Here is a 27,324-nt window from a genome sequence, read left to right as displayed (position 1 = left end):
ACAACCTGTGGCTGGCGTAGAAGGAAGAATAGTCCGTCATTCAAAATTTGCTCCCATGTCTTTCACAACCTGTGGCTGGCGTAGAAGGAAGAATAGTCCGTCATTCAAAATTTGCTCCCCCGTCTTTCACAACCTGTGGCTGGCGTAGAAGGAAGAATAGTCCGTCATTCAAAATTTGCTCCCATGTCTTTCACAACCTGCAGTTGTTGCAGCAGGACATCTCCTGTGGCTGGTGTAGCAGGAAAAATAGTCCGTCATTCAAAATTTGCTCCCCGTCTTTCACAACCTGTGGCTGGTGTAGAAGGAAGAATAGTCCGTCATTCAAACTTCGCTCCCCTGTCTGTCTCCACACAACCTGTGGCTGCTGGAGCTTGATGTTCCTGTCTCTCTGTACTTACGACTGGTGAAGCAGGAGGAAGTGTCCCGTCCTTCAGAACTTGTGGCTGGTGTAGCAGGAAGAGTAGTCCGTCATTGAAAATTTGCTCCCCTGTCTTTCACAACCTGTGGCTGGCGTAGAAGAAAGAATAGTCCGTCATTCAAAATTTGATCCCCTGTCTTTCACAACCTGCAGTTGTTGCAGCAGGAGTTCATCTCCTGTGGCTGGTGTAGCAGGAAAAATAGTCCATCATTCAAAATCTGCTCCCCATTGCTCTAAACAACCCGTTGCTGCTGAAGCTTGATGTTCCTGTCTCTCTGTACTTGCGACTGGTGAAGCTGGCGAAAGTGTCCTGTCCTTCAGAACTTGTGGCTGGTGTAGCAGGAAGAGTAGTCCGTCATTGAAAATTTGCTCCACTATATCTCTGAACAACCTGTTGCTGCTAAAGCTGGATGTTAGTTCCCCGTCTTTCACAACCTGTGGCCGGCGTAGAAGGAAGAATAGTCCGTCATTCAACATTTGATCCCCTGTCTTTCACAACCTGCAGTTGTTGCAGCAGGACATCTCCTGTGGCTGGTGTAGCAGGAAAAATAGTCCATCATTCAAAATCTGCTCCCCGTCGCTCTACACAACCTGTGGCTGCTGAAGCTTGATGTTCCTGTCTCTCTGTGCTTGCGGCTGGTGAAGTTGGAGGAAGTGTCCTGTCCTTCAGAACTTGTGGCTGGTGTAGCAGGAAGAGTAGTCCGCCATTCAAAATTTGCTCCCCGTCTTTCACAACCTGTGGCTGGTGTAGCAGGAAAAATAGTCCATCATTCAAAATCTGCTCCCCGTCGCTCTACACAACCTGTGGCTGCTGAAGCCTGATGTTCCTGTCTCTCTGTACTTGCGACTGGTGAAGCTGGAGGAAGTGTCCCGTCCTTTAGAACTTGTGGCTGGTGTAGCAGGAAGAATAGTCCGTCATTCAAAATTTGCTCCCCTGTCTTTCACAACCTGCAGTTGTTGCAGCAGGAGGACATCTCCTGTGGCTGGTGTAGCAGAAAAAATTGTCCATCATTCACAATCTGCTTCCCGTCGCTCTACACAACCTGTGGCTGCTGAAGCTTGATGTTCCTGTCTCTCTGTACTTGCGACTGGTAAAGTTGCAGGAAGTGTCCTGTCCTTCAAAACTTGTGGCTGGTGTAGCAGGAAGAGTAGTCCGTCATTGAAAATTTGCTCCCCTGTCTTTCACAACCTGCAGTTGTTGCAGCAGGAGGACATCTCCCGCGGCTGGTGTAGCAGGAAAAATAGTCCATCACAAAATCTGCTCCCCGTCGCTCTACACAACCTGTGGCTGCTGAAGCTTGATGTTCCTGTCTCTCTGTACTTGCGACTGGTGAAGCTGGAGGAAGTGTCCTGTCCTTCAGAACTTGTGGCTGGTGTAGTAGGAAGAGTAGTCCGTCATTGAAAATTTGCTCCCCTGTCTTTCACAACCTGTGGCTGGTGTAGAAGGAAGAATAGTCCGTCATTCAAAATTTGCTCCCAGTCTTTCACCACTTGCAGTTGTTGCAGCAGGACATCTCCTGTGGCTGGTGTAGCAGGAAAAATAGTCCGTCATTCAAAATTTGCTCCCCCGTCTTTCACAACCTGTGGCTGGCGTAGAAGGAAGAATAGTCCGTCATTCAAAATTTGCTCCCATGTCTTTCACAACCTGTGGCTGGCGTAGAAGGAAGAATAGTCCGTCATTCAAAATTTGCTCCCCCGTCTTTCACAACCTGTGGCTGGCGTAGAAGGAAGAATAGTCCGTCATTCAAAATTTGCTCCCATGTCTTTCACAACCTGCAGTTGTTGCAGCAGGACATCTCCTGTGGCTGGTGTAGCAGGAAAAATAGTCCGTCATTCAAAATTTGCTCCCCGTCTTTCACAACCTGTGGCTGGCGTAGAAGGAAGAGTAGTCCGTCATTGAAAATTTGCTCCCCGTCTTTCACAGCCTGTGGCTGGTGTAGAAGGAAGAATAGTCCGTCATTCAAAATTTGCTCCCATGTCTTTCACAACCTGCAGTTGTTGCAGCAGGACATCTCATGTGGCTGGTGTAGCAGGAAAAATAGTCAATCATTCAAAATCTGCTCCCCGTCGCTCTACACAACCTGTGGCTGCTGAAGTTGGATGTTCCTGTCTCTCTGTACTTGCGACTGGTGAAGCTGGAGGAAGTGTCCTGTCCTTCAGAACTTGTGGCTGGTGTAGAGGAAGAGTAGTCCGCCACTCAAAATTTGCTCCCCGTCTTTCACAACCTGTGGCTGGTGTAGCAGGAAAAATAGTCCATCATTCAAAATCTGCTTCCCGTCGTTCTACACAACCTGTGGCTGCTGAAGCTTGATGTTCCTGTCTCTCTGTACTTGCGACTGGTGAAGTTGGAGGAAGTGTCCCGTCCTTCAGAACTTGTGGCTGGTGTAGCAGGAAGAGTAGTCCGCCACTCAAAATTTGCTCCCCGTCTTTCACAACCTGTGGCTGGTGTAGCAGGAACAATAGTCCATCATTCAAAATCTGCTTCCCGTCGTTCTACACAACCTGTGGCTGCTGAAGCTTGATATTCCTGTCTCTCTGTACTTGCGACTGGTGAAGCTGGAGGAAGTGTCCCGTCCTTCAGAACTTCTGGCTGGTGTAGCAGGAAGAGTAGTCAGTCATTCAAAATTTCCAGCCCTGTCTTTCACAACCTGTGGCTGGTGTAGAAGGAAGAATAGTCCGTCATTCAAAATTTGCTCCACTGTCTTTGCAGTTGTCGCAGGAGCAGGAAAAATAGTCCATCATTCAAAAACTGCTCCAGGTCGCTCTTCACATCCTGTGTCTGCTGAAGCTGGATGATTAGTCTCCCGTCTCTCACAACATGTGGCTGGTGCAGCAGAAGGTCATTTGTTTCTAACAACCTGTGGCTGGTAGGAGGTATTGAATGAACTCAACCGAAAAAATCTTGTTTTGCAACTTTATTTTTGCATAGAAATCTGCTAAAAAATTAGCACAACAGCAAATCTGAAGGCTGGTTCACAACTCCGTCACCAACTTGAGCTTATGGAAGTTTTGCATACTACCTGTTAAAAGTCTCAATCATGAGGTTTGCAGTAGAATACATTGAAGTCCAATCATAAACGTTCTCCAGTTTGTGCTCCAGAGCCCTAAATGATACACGCACAACATTTACGAATGGACTGCAGTTGATGACCAGGCTGTGTACCAACCTTTGACATGTTAATCCTCATGACTTATAGTGAGTTATTTGTACAAAACACTGCCACAGTATCTCAGGACAATCCTTTAAGGACATAGCTAAGTCTTTTTAAAATAATGTTAGCACAGGGCAGATTTTCAAAACCAAAACCAGTTATACCAAAATATGTTTTAACATCAAATGAGAATTTCTAACATTCATATCTGAGCTTTCTGCATATCTAACTTCGTCACCTTTTAGGAAAATCGTTTTCTCTAAATTGACAATGGACAGAACTTAGGGACTTGCCTCTCCATTTCAACATGATCAATAATTTGCCAATCCCTAATTCAAATTCCTTAAACCAAGTGAATAAAAATTCCTCAACCGATAACAGATTCAAAATGAAAATTCTATCACCACACAGAAGTCGACAACACATCAACTTACATAAGTAGATTTTATTTTTCCTTCAAAATACCTTTAAACTAACTAAGCTATTTTTTGTATCTATAACTTGATGAATCTAAAGACAAATTCTAGAAAAGCCTTGAACAATTTTAAATCGTTATCATAACATATTGCTTCGATGTTTTGAAAGTGTCCAATCTTTCGGGACAACGGGCTACAGTTCATCTGGGTTCTTCAAAATCTAACTACAATTTCTAGAATGTTTTAACTGTGGTTGGTTGCTCTAAAATCATATCCAATGACATATAAACATGACAATACATGTAAAACTATACATGTAGTTCTGTCAGAGTCCTTCCGAAGAATTCAATTTAAGAAAACCACAGTACACCATGGTAGATATCAGACTTAATACCCGAAATTAAATTTTTTTAAACAGCTGTGGTAATCATCAATTTCATCTCATCTAAAGCAAATTGTACAGCATATTGTTTCCACTGAACTGATATTTGTAACTTCCTGATGAATTTTAAAGTTTTTAACAAGAAATTTCCACAAACATACAACACGTTCAATTTTATCTGGAATGTATCTCTTTATGTAATCAACACAGTGACCATGGCGACCAACTTGTAAACAAAATAATGGAAGAGAAAGAAAGTGAAATAAAAAGTAAACCACTGAAGTAGACTTAACTAAATACTGCTTGTGAAATATACGGAAGTTTGAACTAATAATGTTATTGATAGACAGTTCACTGCTTATTACAAGGAACAGGTGACAGGTGTGCCTAGACAAGCTTAAACATGCTGACACAGTATATTTAGAAACTGCTACTTTAAAGGGGGACTATAGGACTATAGCTGGGGTCCGACCTGGTGGAGATGGTTTTCAGGTGAGATATCATGCAGGGTACACCGACTGGTCTTCTTCATCACAATACATATTCCTCACACAGGGCATGAATAGTGGTGATGTACTGTGAGACAGCTGAGATGCCTATCAGCAAATTTGAGCAACTTAATCTGGCCAACCTGACTCCTTCAGTCCCCCTTTGAAAAAAACACCTGGCAAGTTTACAGTTAACAGTAATTCTTTACATGTGTACGCCCAGTTTACAGTAATTCTACTCACATATGCACAGAGTTTACAGATGTGTACCAGCTTTGTCTATTACAGATGGCTTGTCAAACAAAACACCCAAACTTAGGAATACATACTATACTTTTCTATTAAGCACTTTTGTTATAGCACCAAAAGAGGCAATATTTGGGTCTGAAGAAAACGTGTGGAAAACAGGAAAAGAATACTCCTCAATAGGCGGTAACAAAATAGGGAAAATGATGTGTTTTTTATGCCAGTGAGATGAGATGTTTGGATGGGAAGATACAATGAAAAGTATGAGGAAAATAATCTTATAATTCTTCCTTGGCGCTCTTGCCAAAGGACACTGTGGCGTGTTCCTTCATAAATTTTTTCATGCCATCGGCATCTCTCTCACCCTCAAATTTAATTGGATTATCTTTGTTATTACTCGGTGCAAAGTATATAGTTGGGAAACCAGAGACCTCGTACTGTCCTGGCGCATCATTTGCCGTAGAGTCTATTTTTGCTATAACGAGATTCTTTTCGGAAGATAACTCTTTTGCCATTTTGTCATAGATGGGCGCCAGTGATTTACAATGGCCACACCAGGGGGCGTAAAATTCGATGAGCGCATCTTTCGTTTTGTCGTTGACAATGTCTTCGAAGGATTTTCCGACGACTACTTTTACGTTTCCTTGTTTCTTCGGGACGGGTTGGGACTTGATCATAGGTTTCAATTCACCTGAAACAGAATAAAGTGGTTAGAAATTCTAGTCGGCAAAGAGTCTTCCTGTTCCAGGCAAATTAGCTCTTCTCATGCATCACAGATTTCACGCATTGGAGTCCCTGAATATGTCAGCCATGAAATTCCGCCATTCCGACAAACTTTTGCCATTTCAACACATGAGGCACTCATCTGGAAAGAGGTGAATTACGGCAACTTGTTTTCTTCTAATCGCAAACCCGGCGATCTCGTTGCCACAAAAATATACAAGTCACGCCGACTTCATTGCTCAATCTTTATCCGTACTCACCATCTTTAAACTTTTTCAGGAACGCCCTGATTTCCGATGAATCGAACCCATCCTCCATCGGCGCCATCGGATATTTCTTCTCCTTCTCGTCGAAGCAACCGATATTCATGTCTTCGCCAGAGTCGTCAAATTTGAAGTCTCGGAACATCGTGCTCATGCCATCTTCATCGGCGACGGCAAACGTGATGTCACGGAAGTCTTTGGCGATTTCCGCAATTTTGAGCCTCCATAGTTGCGTAGCTAAAGTTTAGGGAAGGATTTCATTAGAACGAGAAGCAAAGTTCACATACAACAAAACAAAAATTGGTTCGATAACATTGCATCCTTTTTTATCGGACATAGTATCTGATTAATTGGAATGAGAATGTATTGTCTAAACAATATTCATAGGCAATGCACTATTGATGAAATGGAAGTTTTTCTTTTTATGTTGGAAGGTAGGGCATCAAAAGAATGATCTTACAGGAAAATGTTAGTTTAAAATAAAACCATAAATGATAGAAGAAGTTACTCCTACTTTCACCACAGACTGCCAAGGCCAAAAAGGCATTTACTGCAATCCTCGATATTTTGTCAAATTTCAAAAAGCGAGCATGGAGTTCTGATGTACATAACATGAACAAAATTCAGAATCTGAGAGAAAGAAAAGGGAGAAAGAAAAGAGAGAAAGATGAAATGGCCAGGGCCATTGTGCTCACCTCATGTGGAGGAAAGATGGATAAAGAGCATGGTCTTGTGTCATGTAGTGTTAGGTTTGATGTAGGTCCAAGCAATTACAATTTCCCCAAAATGGCCAATTTACAGTACATTCGACCTCTGTGACCTTGAAAAGTAGGTCAAATCAAAGAAGACCCGGGTGACACATTGAATGGTTGTTAGAATTAGATGTACCTATGATATAAAATTGGTGCCAATCGGGCAAGTCATTACTAGGAATAATGGCATTTTGAAGAATTTAGGATTTGGCCCCCTCCCTGGAGGCCAAACGGCAAATCAGATCGCACCAAACTTCGGTACCTGAGATCACCTGACCAAGGGGTACATGTGTACTTAATTTGTGATCAATAGTCATTGCAGTTAAGAAACGTGCCATAGTTACGGCCTGACGGCGAATTTACGCCATTTGACCTCTGTGACCTTGACAAGAAGGTCAAATTAAAAACCTGTGTGACATATACTGTATGGTGGTTAGATGTACCCATGATATCAAATTGGTGGCAATCGGGCAAGAAGTTAAGGAATAATCACATTTTTAAGGTTTTTGGATTTTGCCCCCTGGTGGTCAAGTGGTGAATCATATTGGACCAACCTTTGGTCCCTGAGATCACCTGACTAAGGGGTAAATGTGTACCAAATTTGGTATCAATAGTCATTGCAGTTTAGAAACGTGCCATCGTTACATCCTAACGGCTAATTTACACCATTTGACCTCTGTGACCTTGAAAAGGAGGTCAAATCAAAAACCCGGAGGATATATGATGCACCTTTGCTAGAAGTACCTACCATATTTTTTTCAAAATTTCCCGACTACTATTAAGGGAGATATTGCATATTTTCACTTTTAACGTTTGTCCCCCTAGTGGCCAAACCATGAAACGAATCGGACCGAAACTTGGTCTCCCAGGTGTCATTACATAAGGGTACATGTGTACCAAGTTTCAACTCAATAGCTCTAACAGTTACAAAACGTGCCCTGCTAACGGACGACGGACGACGACGGACGACGACGACGACGACGACGACGACGACGACGGACGACGGACGCCACGGTATGGGATAAGCTCACCTCTGCTAAGAGGTGAGCTAAAAAGGGAGAATCACTTGATAGGAAGTCGAGAAATCCACAACCGTAACCAGATGACCATGAAGAGGAAAGAATTTTAGTATTCAAATGAAAGATTTAGATTTCTAGCAAAGATAGAACTGCCTGATCATGTCTCAAACGATTTTTTAAGGGGTGTTATGCACTCTCATACACCAACCCCTCAATTTTACCAGTCACAAAAGATCTCGCAGGTCTACTGTTACCAGAAATCTATTCCCTCACAATAAGATCATATGATTGTGTACCACAATAGACAACAGAGCAATACTGTACCTTTTTCATACTCAAAGCTGAAATCGACAGAGTAAAAAAACACACAAAGAGGGCGCTTCTTGTAGCGTTTCTGCGAATTAGAGGAATCGATTTCGCCGACAAGAGGCTGCTGGTGTTCTTCGATAAATTTCTGCATCTCTTTTGGTGAAGCCTCGGGCTGAAAAGGTCAAAAGTGAATAGGAAATAGGGTTAAGTGTAAAATTGGGAACAGGATAATGTGAAAATTATACCGGGGCCCGGAAAAGAGGGTAAAACGGTGCATTAGTCTGACTTGTTCAGCGTCTGAAAAGGCAGGGGGATTCGGGCTTAAAGACAATACAAGACCATTTTCCTGGGTACCAGAACCTTAAAACGGACGAAGAGAAAAGTCGCGAAATCTTGTAATTTTACCCTTGATGTGGTCAAAGCTGAAATCAACAGTATAGAACACCACACAAAGAGGGCGCTTTGTGAAGCGTTTTTCTAGTCTTTTTCTGTTCAGGTTGCTAACCAATGGAACTTGATGTTCCCTGATGAAGGATTCGATCTCTTCGACTTTTGGATTGAGCTGAAATAATACGGGCATTGTGACTATCAAGTGAAAGAAAAACAACTAACTTGTTTATAGTGGCGTTGTTTGCTTGTCAAGCTAGACAAAATGTTTTGCAACAAATTGAAGAAACTTTGATTTGACAGTTTCAAATAGTTTCACAGCCACAGGTTAGTCTCTGCGAAAATTAAGATCGTCAATGATGCTTGCAAAAGTCTGGGACAAACATACCTTGTCGAAAACATGCCATTTGTTTTCAAATTTCGTGTAGAATCTCTCGGCGTTGAAGACGACCACCGACCCTGCGTTGACCTTGAAATTATCACGGAGACTGCTGTCGAAAGTGTGTAAAAATTTGAAGTCTTCGCGGAGATTGTTCGCAGCGTTGGTGAACACGTCATATTCCTTATCCTTGTCACTTTCGAAGAAGCCGACAACTGAGATGTCGGTTTTCTTGCCACCGAACGACTCGCGAATGACCTTCAGTGACTTGACCTCTTTTGAAGCGTCACCGACTTGTTTAATCATGTAGTCGAAAATACCTGGAAAAGGAAGATGTTATTTTGATTTACAAGGATTTTACCAATTTTACTTCATATTGGAAGTGTGCCCTTGGTACATGAATTAGACAATGTGCTCATTGGCCATAATACTGACATGAATTAGACAATGTGCTCATTGGCCATAATACTGACATGAATTAGACAATGTGCTCATTGGCCATGATACTGACATGAATTAGACAATGTGCTCATCGGCCATGACACTGACATGAATTAGACAATGTGCTCATCGGCCATAATACTGACATGAATTAGACAATGTGCTCATCGGCCATAATACTGACATGAATTAGACAATGTGCTCATCGGCCATAATACTGACATGAATTAGACAATGTGCTCATTGGCCATAATACTGACATGAATTAGACAATGTGCTCATCGGCCATAATACTGACATGAATTAGACAATGTGCTCATCGGCCATAATACTGACATGAATTAGACAATGTGCTCATCGCCCATAATACTGACATGAATTACACAATGTGCTTATTGGCCATAAATACTGACATCTTGACCTTTTTGTCTGCCATTGGAGCACATTTGTTTTTACTCTAAGGAACAGAAACATGATTTCTGGTAACACATCATTTTCAGCAGCCCGGCACAACATCCTGATGATGCGGCGATAATATTTCTTCTGACATTTGAAATTACATGTATTGTAGTTTTACAGAAACACTTCATACATACCATACTCCTCTCGAGGTCCATTGTAATCGAACGCTTTCCCATTGCGGAATATTTTCAGCGTGGGGAAGCCGTCGACTGAGTATTGCTTGGCGAGGTCTCCCTCTACGGTCGCATCAACCTTAGCTAGAGGAATTGGAGGATCATTCTGCAGCAGGGAGGTGGCAGCCTTCTCATAATGAGGCTCCAGCTGCTTGCAGTGGCCACACCTTAAAGAGAAAATTTGAAAATTCATTGAAAGAGATTTCTCAGAAAGTATTTTATCATTTTGTATGTCTCTCTTCCAAATGTCTGATGACTTGTTTTGAAATGAAAGTTTTAAACCAAAGACATCATATTTATCAGTTGCAATATCTGTCAAATAACTTACCATGGAGCATAAAATTCCACCAGAGCTAAATTCTTCTCATTGATCCAGTTCGTGAAGTTGTCTTTCGTGAGGACTGCGACCGCGGACTTTGGCGGCTCCCAGCTAGGTTCAGCACGTGCCTTCATATAGTCCACAATGCCATTGGCTTCTCGTGGCCCATCGTAGTCGTAATCTTTTCCCTTCACGAAGAATTTGAGGGTGGGGTAGCCAGAGACACTGAATCTACAATTGAAAGAAAGAAGACCCCATTATAAGCCAGGGTGAGATGGTGCAGAAATCTTTCCTCTTTTACAAAGAATTGGAATTTGAATGTGTTTTGATGTTGTAAATACATGTACCCCCGATTTGTGTTCAGCCCTCTGGAACTCAATAAACATTTTCTAGAGACAGATGAAAGAGAGGGGAACACACCTGATATGACATGCTATTAGTTGTCTCATTCAGCTTAAAGCTTGGCACCTACCTGGTTCCCAGTTCACTTTCAACAGTCGCGTCAACCTTGGCCAGAGATACTGGCGGTGTGTTCGTCTTCAGTTCCTTGGCTGCCTTGGCATATTCGGGGGCGAGGCTCTTACAGTGACCACACCTAAAATATCATATGCAAGTTGTTAAAAAGGGTTTCAGAGTGGCGAACCTCAGAAAGTGTAAGTGTCCCCCGCTGGGCTCTGGTTTCCTTACAATTTACAGTACCAATCACTAAAACTGCTCATTGAGCAATGTCCGTCTATAAGTTGATACTCAACACTCTGATCTTGAGGACAGCGCATTTCGAAGAACCACAACACTGAACATACATTGACAATGGAACTCTGGCACGATAAATGTCAAGGTCTCTCTCATGCTGGTTGTAGGACTTGTATGACTGACTAGATGACAACTTACCATGGTGCATAGAATTCCACGAGGATGACATCATTTTTAGCGATGGCAGCGTCAAAGTTGTCTTTGGTCAGAACGAGGACGTCGTCTTCTTCTTTGACTTCTTCTTTGATGTCCAATTTTACGTCATCCTTAGCATTAGCTCGGGAGTTTAGTTCAATTTTTTTACCTGTAATTTCTGCAAAAGAACAGAGAAAGATTATAAATACTTTCACTTCTTCTCTTGCGTTCAACCTGCCTAAACTTCATTCCTGTGGCGGAGATGAAGCGGCCTGTCATTTCAAGGTCGTGCTGTATTCCCCCGTTTTATCTCGACATTGGTGCCTACGGGCCAAAACTGCTGTGGCAACTCCTGGTGCAGGGAACAGTGTAGTAGAATATGGAATTGGGTCTGCACTGCTGTCTGGCATTGGCATTCTGCTGCGTCCCTTACTCCTATTCTCTTTAGTTGACCATGTGTCGTAGGCCACAGTGGCCAGCTATTAAGACGGTTGATGGCGTCTTTTCTGCCAAGAAGCCGGAACGGGCGAATCTCTTCTTCTTCAGCCCTGGGAATTTAAGAGACGCTAGACAGTCAGTCCATTTTTCATAACAAAGTCTGCTGTCCGAAAGAGTTCCACCACAGAGCCCCAGAGCTTTGTGGTCAGAGTGGCCTCCTTCGGCCGGTATGACTCTGTCCCTGATAGCCTATCATAGTCAGGAACTTGGTCTCTCGTCCTTGGCTTACACCCTTGACATGTACACTATAAAAACACAAACGTACACAGCTGGACAGATAGATCCTAATGAAATAGCACACAAGAAAGACAGACAGAATGCTGAAATAAGATGACGGGTAGAAATGGAAAATTAACATTTCAAGCATAAAATCAAACAAATCTCAAGAAATGCAAACAGAAATAGAAATAATTTTCAACAGAAGCGATACAGACACAATTTCAACCATAGTTGATTGAATAAGACTTCAACATTTGAATTTGGGAATGGTAAGGGAGGTGTGTGGATCAGACTCTTTGGTTATATCATTGCCTCACCCAGGAATGGAACTCTAAACTAGAAGCTGGAAAGGCATGAAAACTTGCAACACGGACGGCCCTGAGAAACAGTCACAGAATGCCAAGACAAGGAAGATGGTTGTGCCAGATTCTGCGAGAGTGTAACCTTTGCTTTTTCATGAAGTTGTTTCTGTAACATGTAAATACCAGTAGCTCAGGGGGATTGGCTTATCACCAGATGGTCAGTGAGAGAGGTTTGCCGAGAGGTTTAGTGTCAGTATTAGTATTCTGAATGACCTTCTCACTAAAGGGTTGCCTTCCTTACATGTAGCAAATGAGACCGTTTTGCCAGGGTTTTATGTGGTCACAGTTTCTTTCTGGACTGTTAGCCTCCCAAGGCTAAGTAAGAAGGCCAGTCTACCCCAGATGCCAGATGGTTCTGGAGGAAGAATAAGAATACTGTTGAGGGACGGTGGGCCGTTGGCTTTAATGGATCCCTCCCAACTGAACAAAGTCGCAGGGCAACTTTCGTTCCACTGCACTGGTGCCAAAATATTGGCCTTAGTTATCAGATGAATCTTAGCTTTCGCAAGTAAATGTGATGGGCTACACGAATAAGTAAGATTACTCTGATGCTGGTGGTGGTACCCAACAGGATCCCAACCAAAGTCAAAGTTCTTGGCAAGACTGAAATCGAATCTCAAGGACTCTTGAAAGGAGAAAAATGTAAAGTACCTTCTACTTGCTGTTTGATGATGCCACTCACTTCTGCAGCAGCCAGCTTAGCTAATGTTTCATGACGAAGGAAAATTGTGAGCAAGAAAAAACATTTCACCAAAAGGCATCAGATCAATAAATCAATAAGTGATGAACAGCAAATTCAAATTCTTTAAAACACTGCAAATGTCCCTCGCACCAATTGTTGTGGAGCCAAATGTTGAAAATTTGAAGCATTATTTTAAAATATGGAAAAACTTTAGACCCAAATTATGAAACTGTTCAAAGGTCAAATAGTGACCAAGGGGTTTCTACCTGACGACTGCTTAACTTTATCTAGTTCTTTCTGTTGAGCATCAGCCATTGCAAGCATCTGCTTAATGGCTTCGTTGGCTTGCAATTGTAAAGAACGATATCATTACCTCATAACTTTTGAAAATGAAATGACGATTTTGAACGAATTTGTCTCCTATCGATTCATGCTAATAAGGCCATTTGGATGCCCATGCGAGATTTACGTAACCAAAACTACCCACAACAGATGTCCTAAAATATTATTGCATGCACCAGCTCAGCCCAACATGTATGAACACATCGGTTCAGATTTTAAAGATCTATTGTTTTCCAAGCAGTTGACTGAGACTCTGTCAGAAGCTTGTACCACATGTCACAAAATGCCTCAATATGTTCTGAAATTACAAGGATCGATATTTTTGTTGGAATCCTCACATATGGCATACGATCCTCTCATATGACACACAATCACCCAGGTGTTAGGTATAATCCGAAGTGAATCTGCCTCAGACATTATTTTATACCAACCCAAGAGGTTATGGTTATCTCACCAAACCCCTGTGGTGTGTAAAAATGAAAAATTGAGACCAAAGAGTTAAGAATGCCAAACAAGCAAAACTCAGAAACAAGCAAGTTTCTTGATCATTTCCGAATAAAACCACCTTCCCAAGGTCAAACTATAATTCCCACCTCCTCTATATCCACTACTAGTACTACTCGTTCTAAATATATAAAAGTCTAAGCAACTGTCCTATCACCATCCAAACTTCTGGCCAAACCACGAATGTGTCTAAAATGTCTAATCTAAGGCTTGAAGTACTCCTAAATAGCCATTGGTTACCGGCCATGTAGGATATTAGACATCACATCACAAACGCCACATATACATGTAACTGAGGGATCAACAAATTGTGTCTTTGCAGCAGATGTTGAACAGGGGATCATATAGTTGTGAAAAAAGTCCTTCTTTGATAATAGTAATCTTAGTAATAAGATGATTACGGACCAACCAGTACCATTTCTGTCATGACTGAGAAGTGTGTAGTTGTTTTCACCTCAGTGGCCATGCCAAAAAAATATCGAAGATTTTACACTTCAAAATTGTTTGGCGACAGGGAGTCTTGCCAGTTGAAAATGTCACGCCCCCAATGACGCATCCGTCATGCCGTTATAGATTATACGTATACAGAGTAATACGTACTCTAGTCGAACGTCACACCAACTTTCAACCGATTTACAAATCAGATTATGATGAATGAGAACAAATCCCATTGACTACATTGATGAATCAGCAAATTATCGATAACCCGAATCAGAATCCGCAGATTCAAGTTAGTGATATGCAGCTGTTTGGGTACAACTGACAATACAACGACAGCCACGTTGTGTTTAGATCAATTGAAAAGCCAATCGACAGATGATCTTGCCCTCGACATGTGTGTACAATGTTTGTGGACCACATGTTCCATTTGCAAGGTTTGCAGCGTTAATCCAAAAAATCTCATTCAATTCAATTCATTTCAAAAGGACTTGAGCGAGTTTATTGGTGAGGTTTTAATATGAACTTCACGTCTCCACTTTCAGACTAAATCATAGTCATTCGATACATCTTCAAAATAACTAAGATTTGGTTCCTTGAATTGAAAGTGTGTATTTAGTGAGGTCGAAGATCCATAAATGAAATTTGAAAAATCCAGCACTTTCTTCCCTTATTGGTCACTGATGTGCAGACAACCAATTTTGTTTAAAAATGTAGAAGATATGCAGTAGAAAGGTTGCTAAGTCAATGTAGGTATTTTGGTGGATAATGTTATAAATGCTGAAGTGGATGGGTTATCCAAGACAGGCTGTCACGGTGTCAACTTTGAAAGATTTCCGGCATTCTTCTTGGTATCATGCTGTGTACCTGTACATGATGTAAAAGGATTTTGAAGTGCTGCTTCATCCCTTTTGAATAAAAGCTGTCATGCAAGAACAAAGACAAGAAAACAAGACAAAACGGGCAAGAATTATGCAGAATTTTTCTCGAAGTGAATGAAGAGCCCCTCTTTGGCTTCAAGATTGTTTCGGAATGAAAATCTTGACCCATTTTCGCAACCTTTTAATAATAATAAAAACAGGTGTTTTGCAAAATTCTTGCCCAGGAAAAGAAGTTTACAAATAAGGGAATAAGGAGACATGGGAAATTCTTACGATCAAAGTTGGGATCATTGAAATTGATTTTGATGCTTGGCTGATCACCTACATGATAAGATTCACAAAAGTTTGATAATGAGGACAATTAGATGAACAACATAAATCTCTTAGAACACATGGATACAGTCCTAATGAATATACCTTTTGCAATGCTGTACCGCTACACGGAAAATAATAATTATCATCATCAGAACATATGTCATTGTCAACAGTTTACCTACATGGTGAATAATTAAATTTTTCCAATATTCATTGCAGGAATACCTTCCATTTTCGGCGTAGCTACTAGTTGCCCAGGTGATGACATGATGACCCATGCATATGTTGGGATACAGTCAAGGCTCTGCTCTGACCAGAGCATGTACATTTGTTTTGTTTGGGGCCTCGTTAAGTTCATCATGTTCATAGTTTGTCTTGTCTACTGGTGGCGCAACATGGACGATTGTTTGGGCGCTGACCAATCATGTGCCTCACCTGGAACCGGCCACAGTCGCTATGGCATTGTCCCAAGTTTTCCCAAGGCCTTCCGACGGTGTTCTGAGTGTGCACATTTCCTTTGTTTGTTTGGCCTGTTTGAGCCCTGATTCGACTTGTCAAATTGGTCCATTGGACAACATGCATGCATGACAGTCCCAGTCTTAATGATAACATCAGTGTATGACCGGTCATATCACATATGCTGGTGACAAGTCTAAGTGAAAGGAACTAGGCCTATAAAAAAACAGGAAGTAAAATAGGGCAATTCCACTTTGAAAGTTAGGCCAAACTGCAGGAATGATAATGGCTCGTCTTGCTTTTTGTTGATTCTGGCAAGTGCCTATGCCGTGACTGTGAACGTCAGAACAGAAACGTGGTCATGCAAAACAAAACAAAACAAGTCTTAGTCTGAAATTGAAAAAAGTGAAAAAAGAAAATCACTGCAGACACCTGAATTTGCACTTAACAAGTCATTCTATACTTGCCTTGGTCACCACCATCCTGTCCTTCTGCTAATGCAACCGTTGCTATGGAAAAGAGGAAACCCAAACACAAGAAAACCACTAATTTTGACGAGAATTTCATCTTTTAGCCGGCGTTTTTGGCCACAACATGAAAAAGTGATGCCTTGGAACTCAGCGGGTACCTCTGTGTGTTTCCAACTTCCGGTAAAATAATCCTAAGAACAGATATATATTCTGTCTTTATTTTAGGTTACAATCACCAAAGATAATATTCAAATAACATCTTGAAACATTAGAGATACATTAATCTATCGAATAGATCCTAATTGTGAGGTTAAAGGAAGATATTTTTGCGTATATATACAAAAATCCTTCTTACTTTGCTGACGTTGACCAATCACAGTTTGCCATGTTCCCGACCTTTAAAAACTACTTTATTGCCCAATGCGCTAGCGCCGTGAAACGGGTTGTGCTAGAACTAAGTTTCACAATCAAGAGATGAAAGACAGAATTCGGTAAAGACCGTTGGTTGTGATTTGTCGGTCTTATCATACACCTTGCTCTGTCTGTGAAATGGGCTATGGTGCCACAACCTTTCTGAAGATGATCATAAGGCTCTGGGTCGTTGACCGACAATGCTACCCAGGACTAAAGGACTGTCTCAGGAGTCAACAGACAACCAAAATATTTTAGGTTGGATAGCACCACATCCAGTCAACTCAAAACTAATATATCATGATTCAATTTCATTTATTTCCATTTCTTAAAAATGACATTCATAGCATATAATTTTTGCCCAAAATTACCAAAAATCACCTCGTTACAGATCAGTATCCCTTGGGGGGAGGGGGCGCTCTCTTGTGGGGAAATAAAATTACCATCTCATACGGTCGCCCTTTAATGTTAAGCACACCAGTTCATCCAGCAATACAATCCGGGGTTCACCCCAGGATCAAACTGGCTGGTGCCCTTTTACGTGGTAGCCAGCGCTAACCACCAGGCTATGAAGACACCAGTACCTTTTTAAACAGATTTTCCCTTCAAACTAATGCAACCTGCATGATATACTGATCACCAGCAGCCTCTTCCACAACCAAGGCATTTTGCTCCAAAACACTTGTGGTAGATTCTTTGATTTGACCTGCTGCTGTCTTGAGGTCAAAACTATCCAAAGAATTGGTCACACCGCCCCCAGGAGCTTGACTTAAAACAGAGTTGACCTGACCTTCTCCACTGATATCAAATTGGGATGAACTATGAGGTTGTGCTGGAGGAGGAATGTTTGAAATTGGAGAAATTTCAGCCCCCTCTACACCACCAGCAGGGGATACCAACAAAGAAGTAAATTCTTCTGAAGCTTGGGATGCCATTGGAGTTGGTCCTTTCTCAGGAACTTTTACCAACGAGCATGTCCCATCAACCTTAACCAAAAGTGCCAACATCTGTCCGTCATCTGTCGTGCCGATTTTATGCAAACCTGCTGGCAACACAGACGACACATTAGCAACAGTTCCAGTTTGGACAGCATCCGATTCTACCGTATTCATTCCTGTTTCAACAAGATGTATTTCCATATTATTCTGAGAACATGCGGGCTCTTCCTGCTCAATAGCGACACTCTCGACTATGACCATATCCTGAACCGCTTTAGGACTTTGAACCTGAACTCCGGAACTCGATTCTAACTCCATCAAAATGGACGCCGCTGCTCTGACATTGTCGTCCATATCATACCAACAATCAAGGCCTTTTGCATTTTGTTTCCGCTTCGTAGGCATAATGGTCTTATCACCATTTGGAAGAGTAATAGTTCGACAATGGGGGTCATTGACCGCTCGACCGACCGAGCTCGCAACAATCACCTCCCCCTCTCTTACCGTCTGCTCAGAATTGTTTGCAACCCTGCCTGGAGGTGGCATCACATGCATAATTAAATGCTTCTCTTCCTTATGAGTCTTCAACTCTGCTTCAGTATTGAAACTCATATCACAAATATCACACCTCTCCTTGTGACTCGCCACGCTTTGAGCTTTAACCTCTGCGAGAGTCTTGACGCCCTTGTCAGGAATGACACAAACTTCTTCTTTATGCTTCATTGTCATGTGCACGGAGAGATTCGAAAGTTGGTTGAACGATTTTCCACAAGACTCGATTTTGCAAACATATGGTTTTTCTCCTGTGTGGGTGAAGATGTGGTTCTTGAGATTGCCCTTCTGAAAGATAGAATAATTGGCGTCTGAGAGAAAACTGCAAAACATGTTCAAAAGATTGGGGCTTCTTGTGAAATAATAAAAGGTATCAGGCAGATTAAGATATACAACGTTATCAGGGGCACTTAAATGGGGACTATAGGCAGGAGCAAGGGGGTCAAAATCAATTCAATCTTCAGATTACTAATAATGGACACTAGGGGACTGGGTGTGTTCGAATCACTCAGCTATCCTCATACAAGTGAGAATAGCTTGTTGTTCAGTCAGTTTGGAGGGACTCTTATTGGCGATGTGTAACAAAAGTCTGCTAACCCATTGAATTCGAATCATGCATTGAAGGAGAAGGGGGACACAATAATTTCTTGCCTCAAGCTGCTGATGAATACATATTTGTCAAAAATTCCGTGACCAAGTCGATCTCAGTGCCATACCAACCTGGTGAAATCCTTTTCCGCAGGTAGGACAAATGTATGCTTTGTCTCCAACGTGTATCTTCTCGTGAGCAATGAGTGTAGAGACACGATTAAAAGACTTATCACAACTTTTGCAGGCGTAACGCTTCTCGTTCGTGTGGACTACTTTATGACGACACAGCGTGCTGGCCTGACGGAACATCTTTCCGCAAACGCTGCAGCCGTACTTTCGGTCATCTGTATGAACGGGAAGATGACGATTCAGGATGTATTGTTGTGAGAACGACTTGTAGCAGAAAACGCAGGTGAACAGTTTTATCTTTTCAGCCTTATTCTTTGTTTTGTTCCGAAGCTTTTTGTCATGGTCCTGGTCTGTGCTCATGTAAGGGTGATCCTGAAAAATATTTTCATACATATTTAATTCTTTGTGAACACTTTGTTATAGACCCAATTTTATTTAAAAGGAGGAGAGAAAAATGGTTTTTAAAGGCATGAAAGAAACAATTTTAAAGACAAGATACGTACAATTAATTCTCCAAATCTTGGCGTATTATCCAAGGACGGTCCAGAAGCGAACTCTTTTACTTCACTCTGATGGTCAATTTCTTCCATCCCATTGATATCTTTTGCAGGTACCTGCTGATGTGGAAGAGGGGTGTTCTTGTAGTTGTTTTTGAGATTCATCAGCCCTGTACCTTCTGGTTCTTCTCCGCCCTCTACAGGCTCCTCTTCTGAAAAAGACACCATTTGATATAGGCCTAGTGTCCATGCTGTACGTATTGTAGTTATATTTGTACGTCTTTTAACCAAACTTAATTTAGTGGTACACTGCTTAATAGTGGTTGCGATAGAAAGGCCAGGGGCCAGGAAACGAGACAGAGACTGTCTCTGTAGTGCAACTCTGTTAGGCTACAACTCTCGAAACTAAGACAAGACTGAGCACTGCCAAGTAGTTGCTTACTTTCGTCTTTAGGAGACTACAGATGATATGGCCTGGTTCAGGAAATGGCCATTTTCAAAAAAGGGGCCATGCCAAGCTGGCCAAAGGGCAATGACAAAATGATTTCAGCTGACGAGATGTAAACAAACAAAAGACCAACGACAAGGAAACAAAAGAGCAGCCATTTTTATCGCGATTTTATTCCGTCAAAACACCCAATTTTTTTAATTCCTTGGGCAGATATTTCAGCAGACTTTGGCTCTAGATGTGGTCTGTATTCACATGTAGCTTACCATCAGTTTCACAGTCATTGCCGTCCGTTTTGTGAGATTTTCTCGGCAAAAATGACTTCGGCATAATGATTTTTTATTGTTTAGCGTGTTCGATTACCAGCGCCGCGCTTGCGCGAGTAAGCGCCAGTGCGTTCATTTTACTACAAGCGCCTCATCTCGCGCCAGGTCGAAGCGAGCCCTGCTGACGGGTTGGCGCCAGAGCGTTCGGGCTTGATTCGTACTGGGCATGCGCCTCAATGCCCGAGATCCGGTGCTTACTGAATCGAACGCGCTAGAAGAAGAAAACAACGACGTAAAAGTAGCGTTAGCCCGATTCCCTTACGGCCTTGACTACTCCTACCGCTAGATGGCAGCAACAAATTTTAATTTTTGATATTTTTTGTTTTCAATCAAAGTGATATTTCAAGTAAACTACTGATTTTTTTCAGTTTATACTCGACCAAGGAGCCGTCTTAGTTTTGCAGAGTTAAAATCTTTTGCTGATAGATAAACAGACTTCTGAAAACGTAGGTTTTGAAGCATTCACACTCTCTTTTTGTCATGTCTGCAATACACTACAGGGGGTCCCAAAAAATATTCACTAAATTATATATTTTCAGCAGATACGTGATACATTATCCTAACTGAAGTAAAGTCACCAACATCAATATCTCTCGATCAATATATATGTGTACTGCTCCAGACTGATGCACATGACATCCAGTCGACAGGATTTATTCTTTTTCGTCTTTGACATTCATTCAATTCAACGTCAATAACGATGAATGATGATCAATGAAGTCTAGCACAGCATCCCATTATAGATGTCTCTGAATCATGCCTTACTCCTCCTTTAATGTTGTACTATTAACCTTTCAGCATGGCTGCAGCAACAACAGCTACAACAGTCGGTCCAGGTGGCCTGATCAAGACTCCGATAGGCTACCTGCAGGAAGTCTGCTCCAAAAGGGGTGTTACACCCCAATATGATCTCATTGCTACGGAAGGACACGTCCACGAGCCAACATTCGTCTTTCGATGTCAAGCGGGGGAGTTCATGGCAACTGGGAAAGGTGAGCTATCGTCTGCTTTTGAGCAAATATGTTGAACTTAAACGATATAGCTGTCCCTTCATCTCGTTTCAATGACGGGTTCAATCAGAACACATAATTCTTGTTTCATATTGTATCTTGATCCCATTGGCATTACACCAAGATAAGAATGTCTGGAGTAGGCCAAGAGTTGATTATTTCACTTTTCAGTGCCTGGGAGCTAAATTGTTCAAGAGTCAATTACCACTTGCTGTCTTGAGGCATTGAATTCAGAGTTTGTAGACTGAGCACTCTTTCATATCGTTGTCTTTCTGTAGGACCTAACAAAAAGACAGCTCGCCATGAAGCAGCCCAGGGAGTCCTGCAGCAGATGCTTTCTTCTGGCGTGCAGGGAATTACAACTGAGGGCATCGAGAAACCAGCGTAGGTATTGTTGACGTGATTGATCAGAATCCCATCCCGGAAAAATAAGCAATTTAGATTTTAGAAGCATATTTTGCAAGTAAGCACCGTTCTAAGGAAATCAGTTTTTTTCTCTGAGGACTATCACATTCCTGTCTTCGGCCTTGGGGGCACAGTAAAGTCAGATAGGAGAAAGCTAGCCCCTGCCTGTTCCGTGTTCATATATTTGAACACAAAAGAAGGAAATCAAGGTTTTCAGGCACTTGTTGACTCTGTGATATTATGCTCATCTCTTTTTCCCTAGTCCAATACCAGCCATACCAACTCTCCATGATGATGGAATTATAGGCAATCCCGTGGGACAGCTACAAGAGCTGACTCAGAAGAAAAAATGGTCACCACCGATGTACGAGTTTGCTCAAGAACAGGGAGCGGGACATCCAAGAGAATTTGTATGCGTCGTGAGGCTGGGAAAGAAATTCAAAGAAGCAGGTAAAATTTGATTATCTAGATCAGTATAAAGTGTGTAGCATACAGCGTTCTGCAAACTTTGTACAGTGTTTCTTTTAGAAATATATTCCAGATGAGGACAACTGTCCGCTCCTGGAGGAAGCACCTCAAAGGTGATCACATTAAGGTTAATTCTCACGGAAGTTATCAGTTTAATTCACGATCTTAGTTAATTCTCCGAAGGACTCGGCGAAACTCACAGTGAATTTATTTTTCATTTTCTCTCTGCAGGAGGCGGGAAATCGAAAAAAGCTGCGAAACGTAAGGCGGCCTATCAGATGCTGCAGCGAATTAACCAAGGTGCTAACATCAGTCGGGAAGACATGGAACCTGATGATTTTGATGAAGATGCGTTATCACTGGTATGGTAATAATTTATTTAGAATTTAAATTTTTGCAGTGTGATTTTTGGTCTCTGTGTTACATAATCAAGGACAAGTGCACTGGCGAACTTCAGTCTATTTTTGAGAATAGAGACAATAGTCTTCAGATGGCACTCAATTCAAGCACATACCTCAACCCTAAAAGGTATTTTCCATTTGTTCAAAAATTTTAAAATGAACTTGGAAAATTTACGTGAATACCTAATGAATATAGATATCAATAAAGTTGTTGTATAGACTGATCCACATATACTATAAATGCAAAGTTTCAGCAAATTTTTATGCATAATAACTGCTCCAGGCTACTGTTTGTTTCTAATTACCTGAACCACAAGAAAATACAGTGAACTTGAATGGCGTATGCCTTTAATTCTTGATTCAGCTCTCTAAGCAAACTTCTGCTTTTGTCACCCAATAAATTTTCTCACTGTCCATTGCAGACCCTCTGGGATCTAAATGCAACTTTAACCTCTGCTTCTGGCACTTGACAGAAATGTTGACCCACCAATGGTCTTCTCTTTTGCACAGAGATGTATTGCACAGAACTGACAAAAGGTCTTCTCTAAATGATCTGATGAGTAAAAAGCACAGAATGATCACAAATTCCCTTGTTTTCTTCCGCAGGCAGTGGATGGAAAAACAAGCGGGTACAACAAGGAAGGGAAGAAAACTACTACGTTCAAAGTCCAGGGACAATTGAATATGAGAATCAAAGTGCCCAGTGGAAAGCAGTTGCATTTAGTGAAAAATCTCTCATTCAAATCTGACGATGCAGACTATTTATCGATTGTGAAAAGTTTAGGGGAGGAGCAAAAGTTTGAGACAACTTTTCTGGAAATGCCGCAAACTGAAGAGAGTAAGTATGCATGAAAAAGGGTCAATATCTTCGTGGGTGAGTTGTTATCTCAACCTTGAACATTGTGTGTTTGAGGCGTTGAGCTAGGAACTGTGACACTTCATAAATGTGTGTTTTCTGTCGTCCTGTGATTGTTCTGCAGAGACCAAAAAGCATGCAAGGCTACTCTTTCGTAATTTCTCTTGTAAAAATATCTATGAAAAGATATAAAATCCAGAAGCCTAGTAACGTTTCAGACTAAGCTTTGGAAACTTTCTTAATCATAATCTTACTTTTTTCTCTGTCGTTCATTTTTGTCTGTCTGCTTGCAGGCCCAGGCTGCCACATGTGTCTAATCCAGCTGACAACAAGCCCAGCGACCGTCTGCCAGGGACAAGGTGACACGATCGAAGAGGCTCACAACCATGCTGCCAAGAAAGCGCTCAAGTACCTCAAGATCATGTTGAAAAAGTGACGTCGTTCGTGTTTACAACTAACAGGATCGGACACCGGTGTGCTTTTAAAATGGCTGATTGAGATCATGGACATGTATTCAACATTTTATCTCATGTGTTTTTCCACATCGAAAGAAAATATGTCTGTGTGAGCTTTGAATGTCCAATGTGCTGTAAATCGTCAATTTTAGCGACTCTTAATTTTTTTGCAAAGTGCAAAAATAGAAAAGGGTGCAAGTTTCTTGTACTTTAAAGTTTATTGCTCGTGGTGAGCTTATAGTGCGGGTATGCGTAGTTGTTCTGTTTGGCTGTTCAAGCTCGTAATTTGCCAAAATCCTGTTCAAAAAGGTGCAAGTTGATTGGAACTACTTTCAGGGTCAGTCACAGAGGTGAAATAACCTTAATTGGCCGTAATAGCTCCATAATTATTGATGCTAGGCTCTTCATCTTTGGCTGGTATGAAAGTCTTATAGTGCCATTGTGTCTTTTGGCGCATTCAATGACTTTTGATGTGTTTTATTTTGTCAGCGTGCGGATATCCTAATGTTTGGCCACCAAATGTGGTACGTCTAGTCTAAAATTGCTGCCAGCAAGAAAAAAATGTTTCATACCTTGTCAGGTGGTAAAAGGACATTCACTGAACTTCACAAGGAAATTTGTTTTCATTTGTGTAAAAGTTTTATTGAAACTTCGCCGCTGAGATTTTTAGTGTGACCACTACAAGTGGTCGATGTTGACAATATCACTAGAAAAAGTTTTTTTTTAAATATGTATTTGTTCAATGTGGTTATAAAAAGTCCAAATCTATTCAAATGTCTGCTCTAATTACCTGTACTAATAGATGTCACGCTGCTGTTGTACAATTGAACTTAAAGGCATACGCTCTCTGTGTACACTATAGATGTGCTGTGCCACAGGTGTATAGAAATAACCAGACATGTCAGTCAATGTGATGAAAGTTGTGTATATCTATAGTCGTACTTCCACCTATCAAATCCCTGTGTCTTTTGCGCTTACACCTATGAATTGCCGTGTCTAAATAGACCCGTGTGTCAAATCCCCGGGTCTATTAGCCCCATCGAGCTCGATGGGGCTCATTGGGGGCTAATTTAGACCCGCGTTCAACACAGGTTTTTTGATAGGTGGAATCTGAATAGCACCGGCAATTGCAAGTTCTAAGACCCGGCGACAGATGGCGCGGTGTAGTTGCCTCGGTATTGCGCTCGCGAAATTCCCCTCCAACGGGAAAGAAACACAGGAGAGCTCCCTACCTACAGCGCACCTGTCGCCGGGGCTATTAACCATTATCTAACACCACTGATAGGTGTAAGTGCGCCCCGGGTTTTTTGACACACGGCGAAGACACGGGTCTTGAAAAAACACGGGGTTTTATGATAGGTGGAACTACGACTATTTATACTGTGTATTAACATGACGAAAAGTCTTTAGGTCAGTTTCAAATTTGGAACGAACAGGCTAGACCTTTAAGGACTGATAGCAATATTGGCAAGACTGTTGCAAAGTTGTAATTCAACAAATTTGGGTATTTCCATGACCATTTATTTGACTAGAGGGCTATCAGAGTGCACTATTCTGATGATAACATTTGTTTTTAAGACTGATTTTATTTTCCTATGGGTAATACTTTTATCATTGTTTTGTTGGCGGAGGATTCCAGTTTAAAAAGTGTTAGTACTTTTGTTCAGGGCCAATAAAAGTTGTATAGAATACTATCATGATCTCTTTAAATGTAATGACAATGACATTTTAGTGTCTGTGTTGTGGTTCAAAAGTAATGTGTGGGGGGGGGGGGCGGCTGAGTAATTCATTTCATGTGCCACCTTTCAGGAGTTAAATTTCAAAATGCTCATAACTTCATGGTATCTATGTTTGTCATTTTTAAATAAAATAATGTGTTTTTTCATATTACATATGTAGTTCTTATTTTGTTTCTTGACGATTTCATTTGGATTCGTTGCCCCAAATGTGAAGATTCTGTGCTCTCATCAACAACAATGGAATAATGTTGCATCATATTAGCGAGGTGATGTAAAGTATGAACTTGGCATGCATTCCACCAGCTTGAAAGGCTTTTCTCACCAGGAGTTGCTCCAGGGTGGTTTGGTCAAATCTCAAATTGTCCCAGGGGAAGAGACTTTTCCAGCTTCTTTTTATTGTTTAGGACACTCTCCTCACTTGCAACGAGTGTTGTCAGCGCCTTCCAAGAACCTGTTGATTACCTTTCATACCACAGAATAAAAGTTCAACACCACACTCCAAGTGATTTCATCAGAAGTAGTGGCCAACGGAGTAGCAACAGTCAACAAAGCATGGTCCAAGATGTGACCCGACCTGTCACAGCAAAACCAGGTGGATGTTGCTCTGAGCTTGGCAAGTTGAGACAGACTGGTTGTTCGTTTCACCGTTGTCTGCCTTTGGTGGCGTATTGGAGTACATCATTTTCTTCCATTACCTCCTGGTGTCATTAATCCTCATCTTCTATGTGACATGCACCTGATATTGCACCGACGGGCCACATGTGCGAGACCTGATATTGCTCTGACGGGTCACATGTGCAAGACCTGATATTGCTCCGACGGGTCACATGTGCGAGACCCGATATTGCTCCGACGGGTCACATGTGCGAGACCTGATATTGCTCTGACGGGTCACATGTGCGAGACAGTTAAAAGCCCTGCCTCGGTTCAAATCAACTACTTCACCCAAAGAAGGTATCTATTGAGTCAATTTCGATGACCTTGCTATCAGGCAAACCAAGTACAGATTTGATCAATACTTTGGCAAACTGATTGTGTCATTGGTTAGGGTAACATAGTACATAGGAGACTTGTGACACTCATTAAGAGGTTTCTTACCTTTTGATGTCCCTTCTTCGAAATGTTGCTTATATGTACATGTACATCCAAAAGATTGAAAATGAGGACTGACCACTTCTATGTACTACACCCTTGTAAAAATCTCTAGCCTAGGCCTAGATGTATTGGGATTCATTTCAAATGGTCATCGATGTGATGAGATAATGCCTTGTATCAATTCATAAGGGTGTTACACAACGCCAACATGTCATAATGCGGGTAAGAGCTGAAAGAAAAACTTTATCTGCCCTTTAGAGAGAGTATATTATGTAACTGATCACACCACAACCAGGCACATGTCGCTCCGAGCTTGGCGGGTTGACACGGACTGGTTGTTCATTTCACTGTTGTCTACTTGTTTTGAAATCAGAGTCCATCCATTTCTTGCATTATCTCCTGGTGTCATTTAGGCTCATCTTCTACCCTCGAGCGGCCAGCCACCCAGGCTCGAGTCGCCTTCCGGGACGGCAGAGTCCCGGGCAGTTGGCTCTCGGACAGGCTGGTGTTCTCATACAGCCCGACTGGGGGCTCGGTTCCTAGGCCGAGTCGGCCTCCTGGTGGCATGCACCTCACTTTGCTCCGACTGGTCATATTTGTCATCACAACACCGCTAAAG

General features: G+C 41.8%; 3 protein-coding genes across 7 annotated transcripts; 1 reads left to right on the top strand and 2 right to left on the bottom strand.

The window, feature by feature from the left end:
• Positions 1 to 3,318: 3,318 nt before the first annotated feature.
• LOC135500122 (protein disulfide-isomerase A4-like) lies at positions 3,319 to 16,564 on the bottom strand. 4 transcript variants are annotated; one of them, XM_064791357.1, is made up of 11 exons: positions 16,382 to 16,564; positions 15,417 to 15,464; positions 12,948 to 12,998; positions 11,221 to 11,395; positions 10,802 to 10,924; positions 10,339 to 10,560; positions 9,972 to 10,177; positions 8,944 to 9,254; positions 8,574 to 8,730; positions 6,086 to 6,325; positions 3,319 to 5,793 (listed from the first exon to the last, which is right to left on the bottom strand). In XM_064791357.1, the coding sequence occupies exons 1-11, from the start codon at positions 16,479 to 16,481 to the stop codon at positions 5,381 to 5,383; spliced, it is 2,046 nt and encodes a 681-aa protein (XP_064647427.1). In that variant the 5' UTR covers positions 16,482 to 16,564; the 3' UTR covers positions 3,319 to 5,380. The 4 variants fall into 4 exon arrangements, with proteins under 4 accessions (XP_064647427.1, XP_064647426.1, XP_064647428.1 ...); XM_064791356.1 differs by lacking the exon at positions 8,574 to 8,730 and adding an exon at positions 8,184 to 8,340 and having other exon boundaries at positions 16,382 to 16,563; XM_064791358.1 differs by lacking the exons at positions 8,574 to 8,730; positions 12,948 to 12,998 and adding an exon at positions 8,184 to 8,340 and having other exon boundaries at positions 16,382 to 16,563.
• Positions 16,565 to 17,121: 557 nt separating this feature from the next.
• LOC135500420 (zinc finger protein 8-like) lies at positions 17,122 to 20,332 on the bottom strand. 2 transcript variants are annotated; one of them, XM_064791879.1, is made up of 4 exons: positions 20,217 to 20,332; positions 19,509 to 19,714; positions 19,006 to 19,377; positions 17,122 to 18,573 (listed from the first exon to the last, which is right to left on the bottom strand). In XM_064791879.1, exons 1-4 carry the CDS (start codon positions 20,278 to 20,280, stop codon positions 17,401 to 17,403), a joined length of 1,815 nt encoding a protein of 604 aa, XP_064647949.1. In that variant the 5' UTR covers positions 20,281 to 20,332; the 3' UTR covers positions 17,122 to 17,400. The 2 variants fall into 2 exon arrangements, with proteins under 2 accessions (XP_064647949.1, XP_064647950.1); XM_064791880.1 differs by lacking the exon at positions 20,217 to 20,332 and adding an exon at positions 19,945 to 20,019.
• Positions 20,333 to 20,574: 242 nt separating this feature from the next.
• On the top strand, positions 20,575 to 24,949 carry LOC135500386 (RISC-loading complex subunit tarbp2-like). The gene is made up of 7 exons (XM_064791829.1): positions 20,575 to 20,722; positions 21,075 to 21,268; positions 21,565 to 21,670; positions 21,954 to 22,141; positions 22,391 to 22,521; positions 23,167 to 23,398; positions 23,710 to 24,949. The coding sequence occupies exons 2-7, from the start codon at positions 21,076 to 21,078 to the stop codon at positions 23,850 to 23,852; spliced, it is 993 nt and encodes a 330-aa protein (XP_064647899.1). The 5' UTR covers positions 20,575 to 20,722; position 21,075; the 3' UTR covers positions 23,853 to 24,949.
• Positions 24,950 to 27,324: the final 2,375 nt, after the last annotated feature.

The sequence above is a fragment of the Lineus longissimus genome, chromosome 16, assembly GCF_910592395.1.
Source record: "Lineus longissimus chromosome 16, tnLinLong1.2, whole genome shotgun sequence".
Classification (NCBI taxonomy): domain Eukaryota; kingdom Metazoa; phylum Nemertea; class Pilidiophora; order Heteronemertea; family Lineidae; genus Lineus; species Lineus longissimus.
The sequence above is the reverse complement of the archived record's forward strand: the minus strand, read 5'-3'. Positions and strand labels throughout refer to the sequence as shown.

Excerpts from the sequence above, each read along its gene's own strand:
- LOC135500122 (XM_064791357.1), bottom strand. The coding sequence starts at position 16,481 with ATGAAATTCTCGTCAAAATTAGTGGTTTTCTTGTGTTTGGGTTTCCTC. Across the intron at positions 11,396-12,947 it reads CATCAAACAGCAAGTAGAAG|AAATTACAGGTAAAAAAATT; the intron begins GTACTTTACATT and ends GTTCTTTTGCAG. Across the intron at positions 6,326-8,573 it reads CAGCTTTGACCACATCAAGG|CTACGCAACTATGGAGGCTC; the intron begins GTAAAATTACAA and ends CCTAAACTTTAG.
- LOC135500420 (XM_064791879.1), bottom strand. The coding sequence starts at position 20,280 with ATGCCGAAGTCATTTTTGCCGAGAAAATCTCACAAAACGGACGGCAAT. Across the intron at positions 19,378-19,508 it reads CAAGATTTGGAGAATTAATT|GATCACCCTTACATGAGCAC; the intron begins GTACGTATCTTG and ends AATATTTTTCAG. Across the intron at positions 18,574-19,005 it reads GCGGAAAAGGATTTCACCAG|AAGGGCAATCTCAAGAACCA; the intron begins GTTGGTATGGCA and ends TCTATCTTTCAG.
- LOC135500386 (XM_064791829.1), top strand. The coding sequence starts at position 21,076 with ATGGCTGCAGCAACAACAGCTACAACAGTCGGTCCAGGTGGCCTGATC. Across the intron at positions 21,269-21,564 it reads GTTCATGGCAACTGGGAAAG|GACCTAACAAAAAGACAGCT; the intron begins GTGAGCTATCGT and ends GTCTTTCTGTAG. Across the intron at positions 22,522-23,166 it reads ATGAAGATGCGTTATCACTG|GCAGTGGATGGAAAAACAAG; the intron begins GTATGGTAATAA and ends TTTCTTCCGCAG.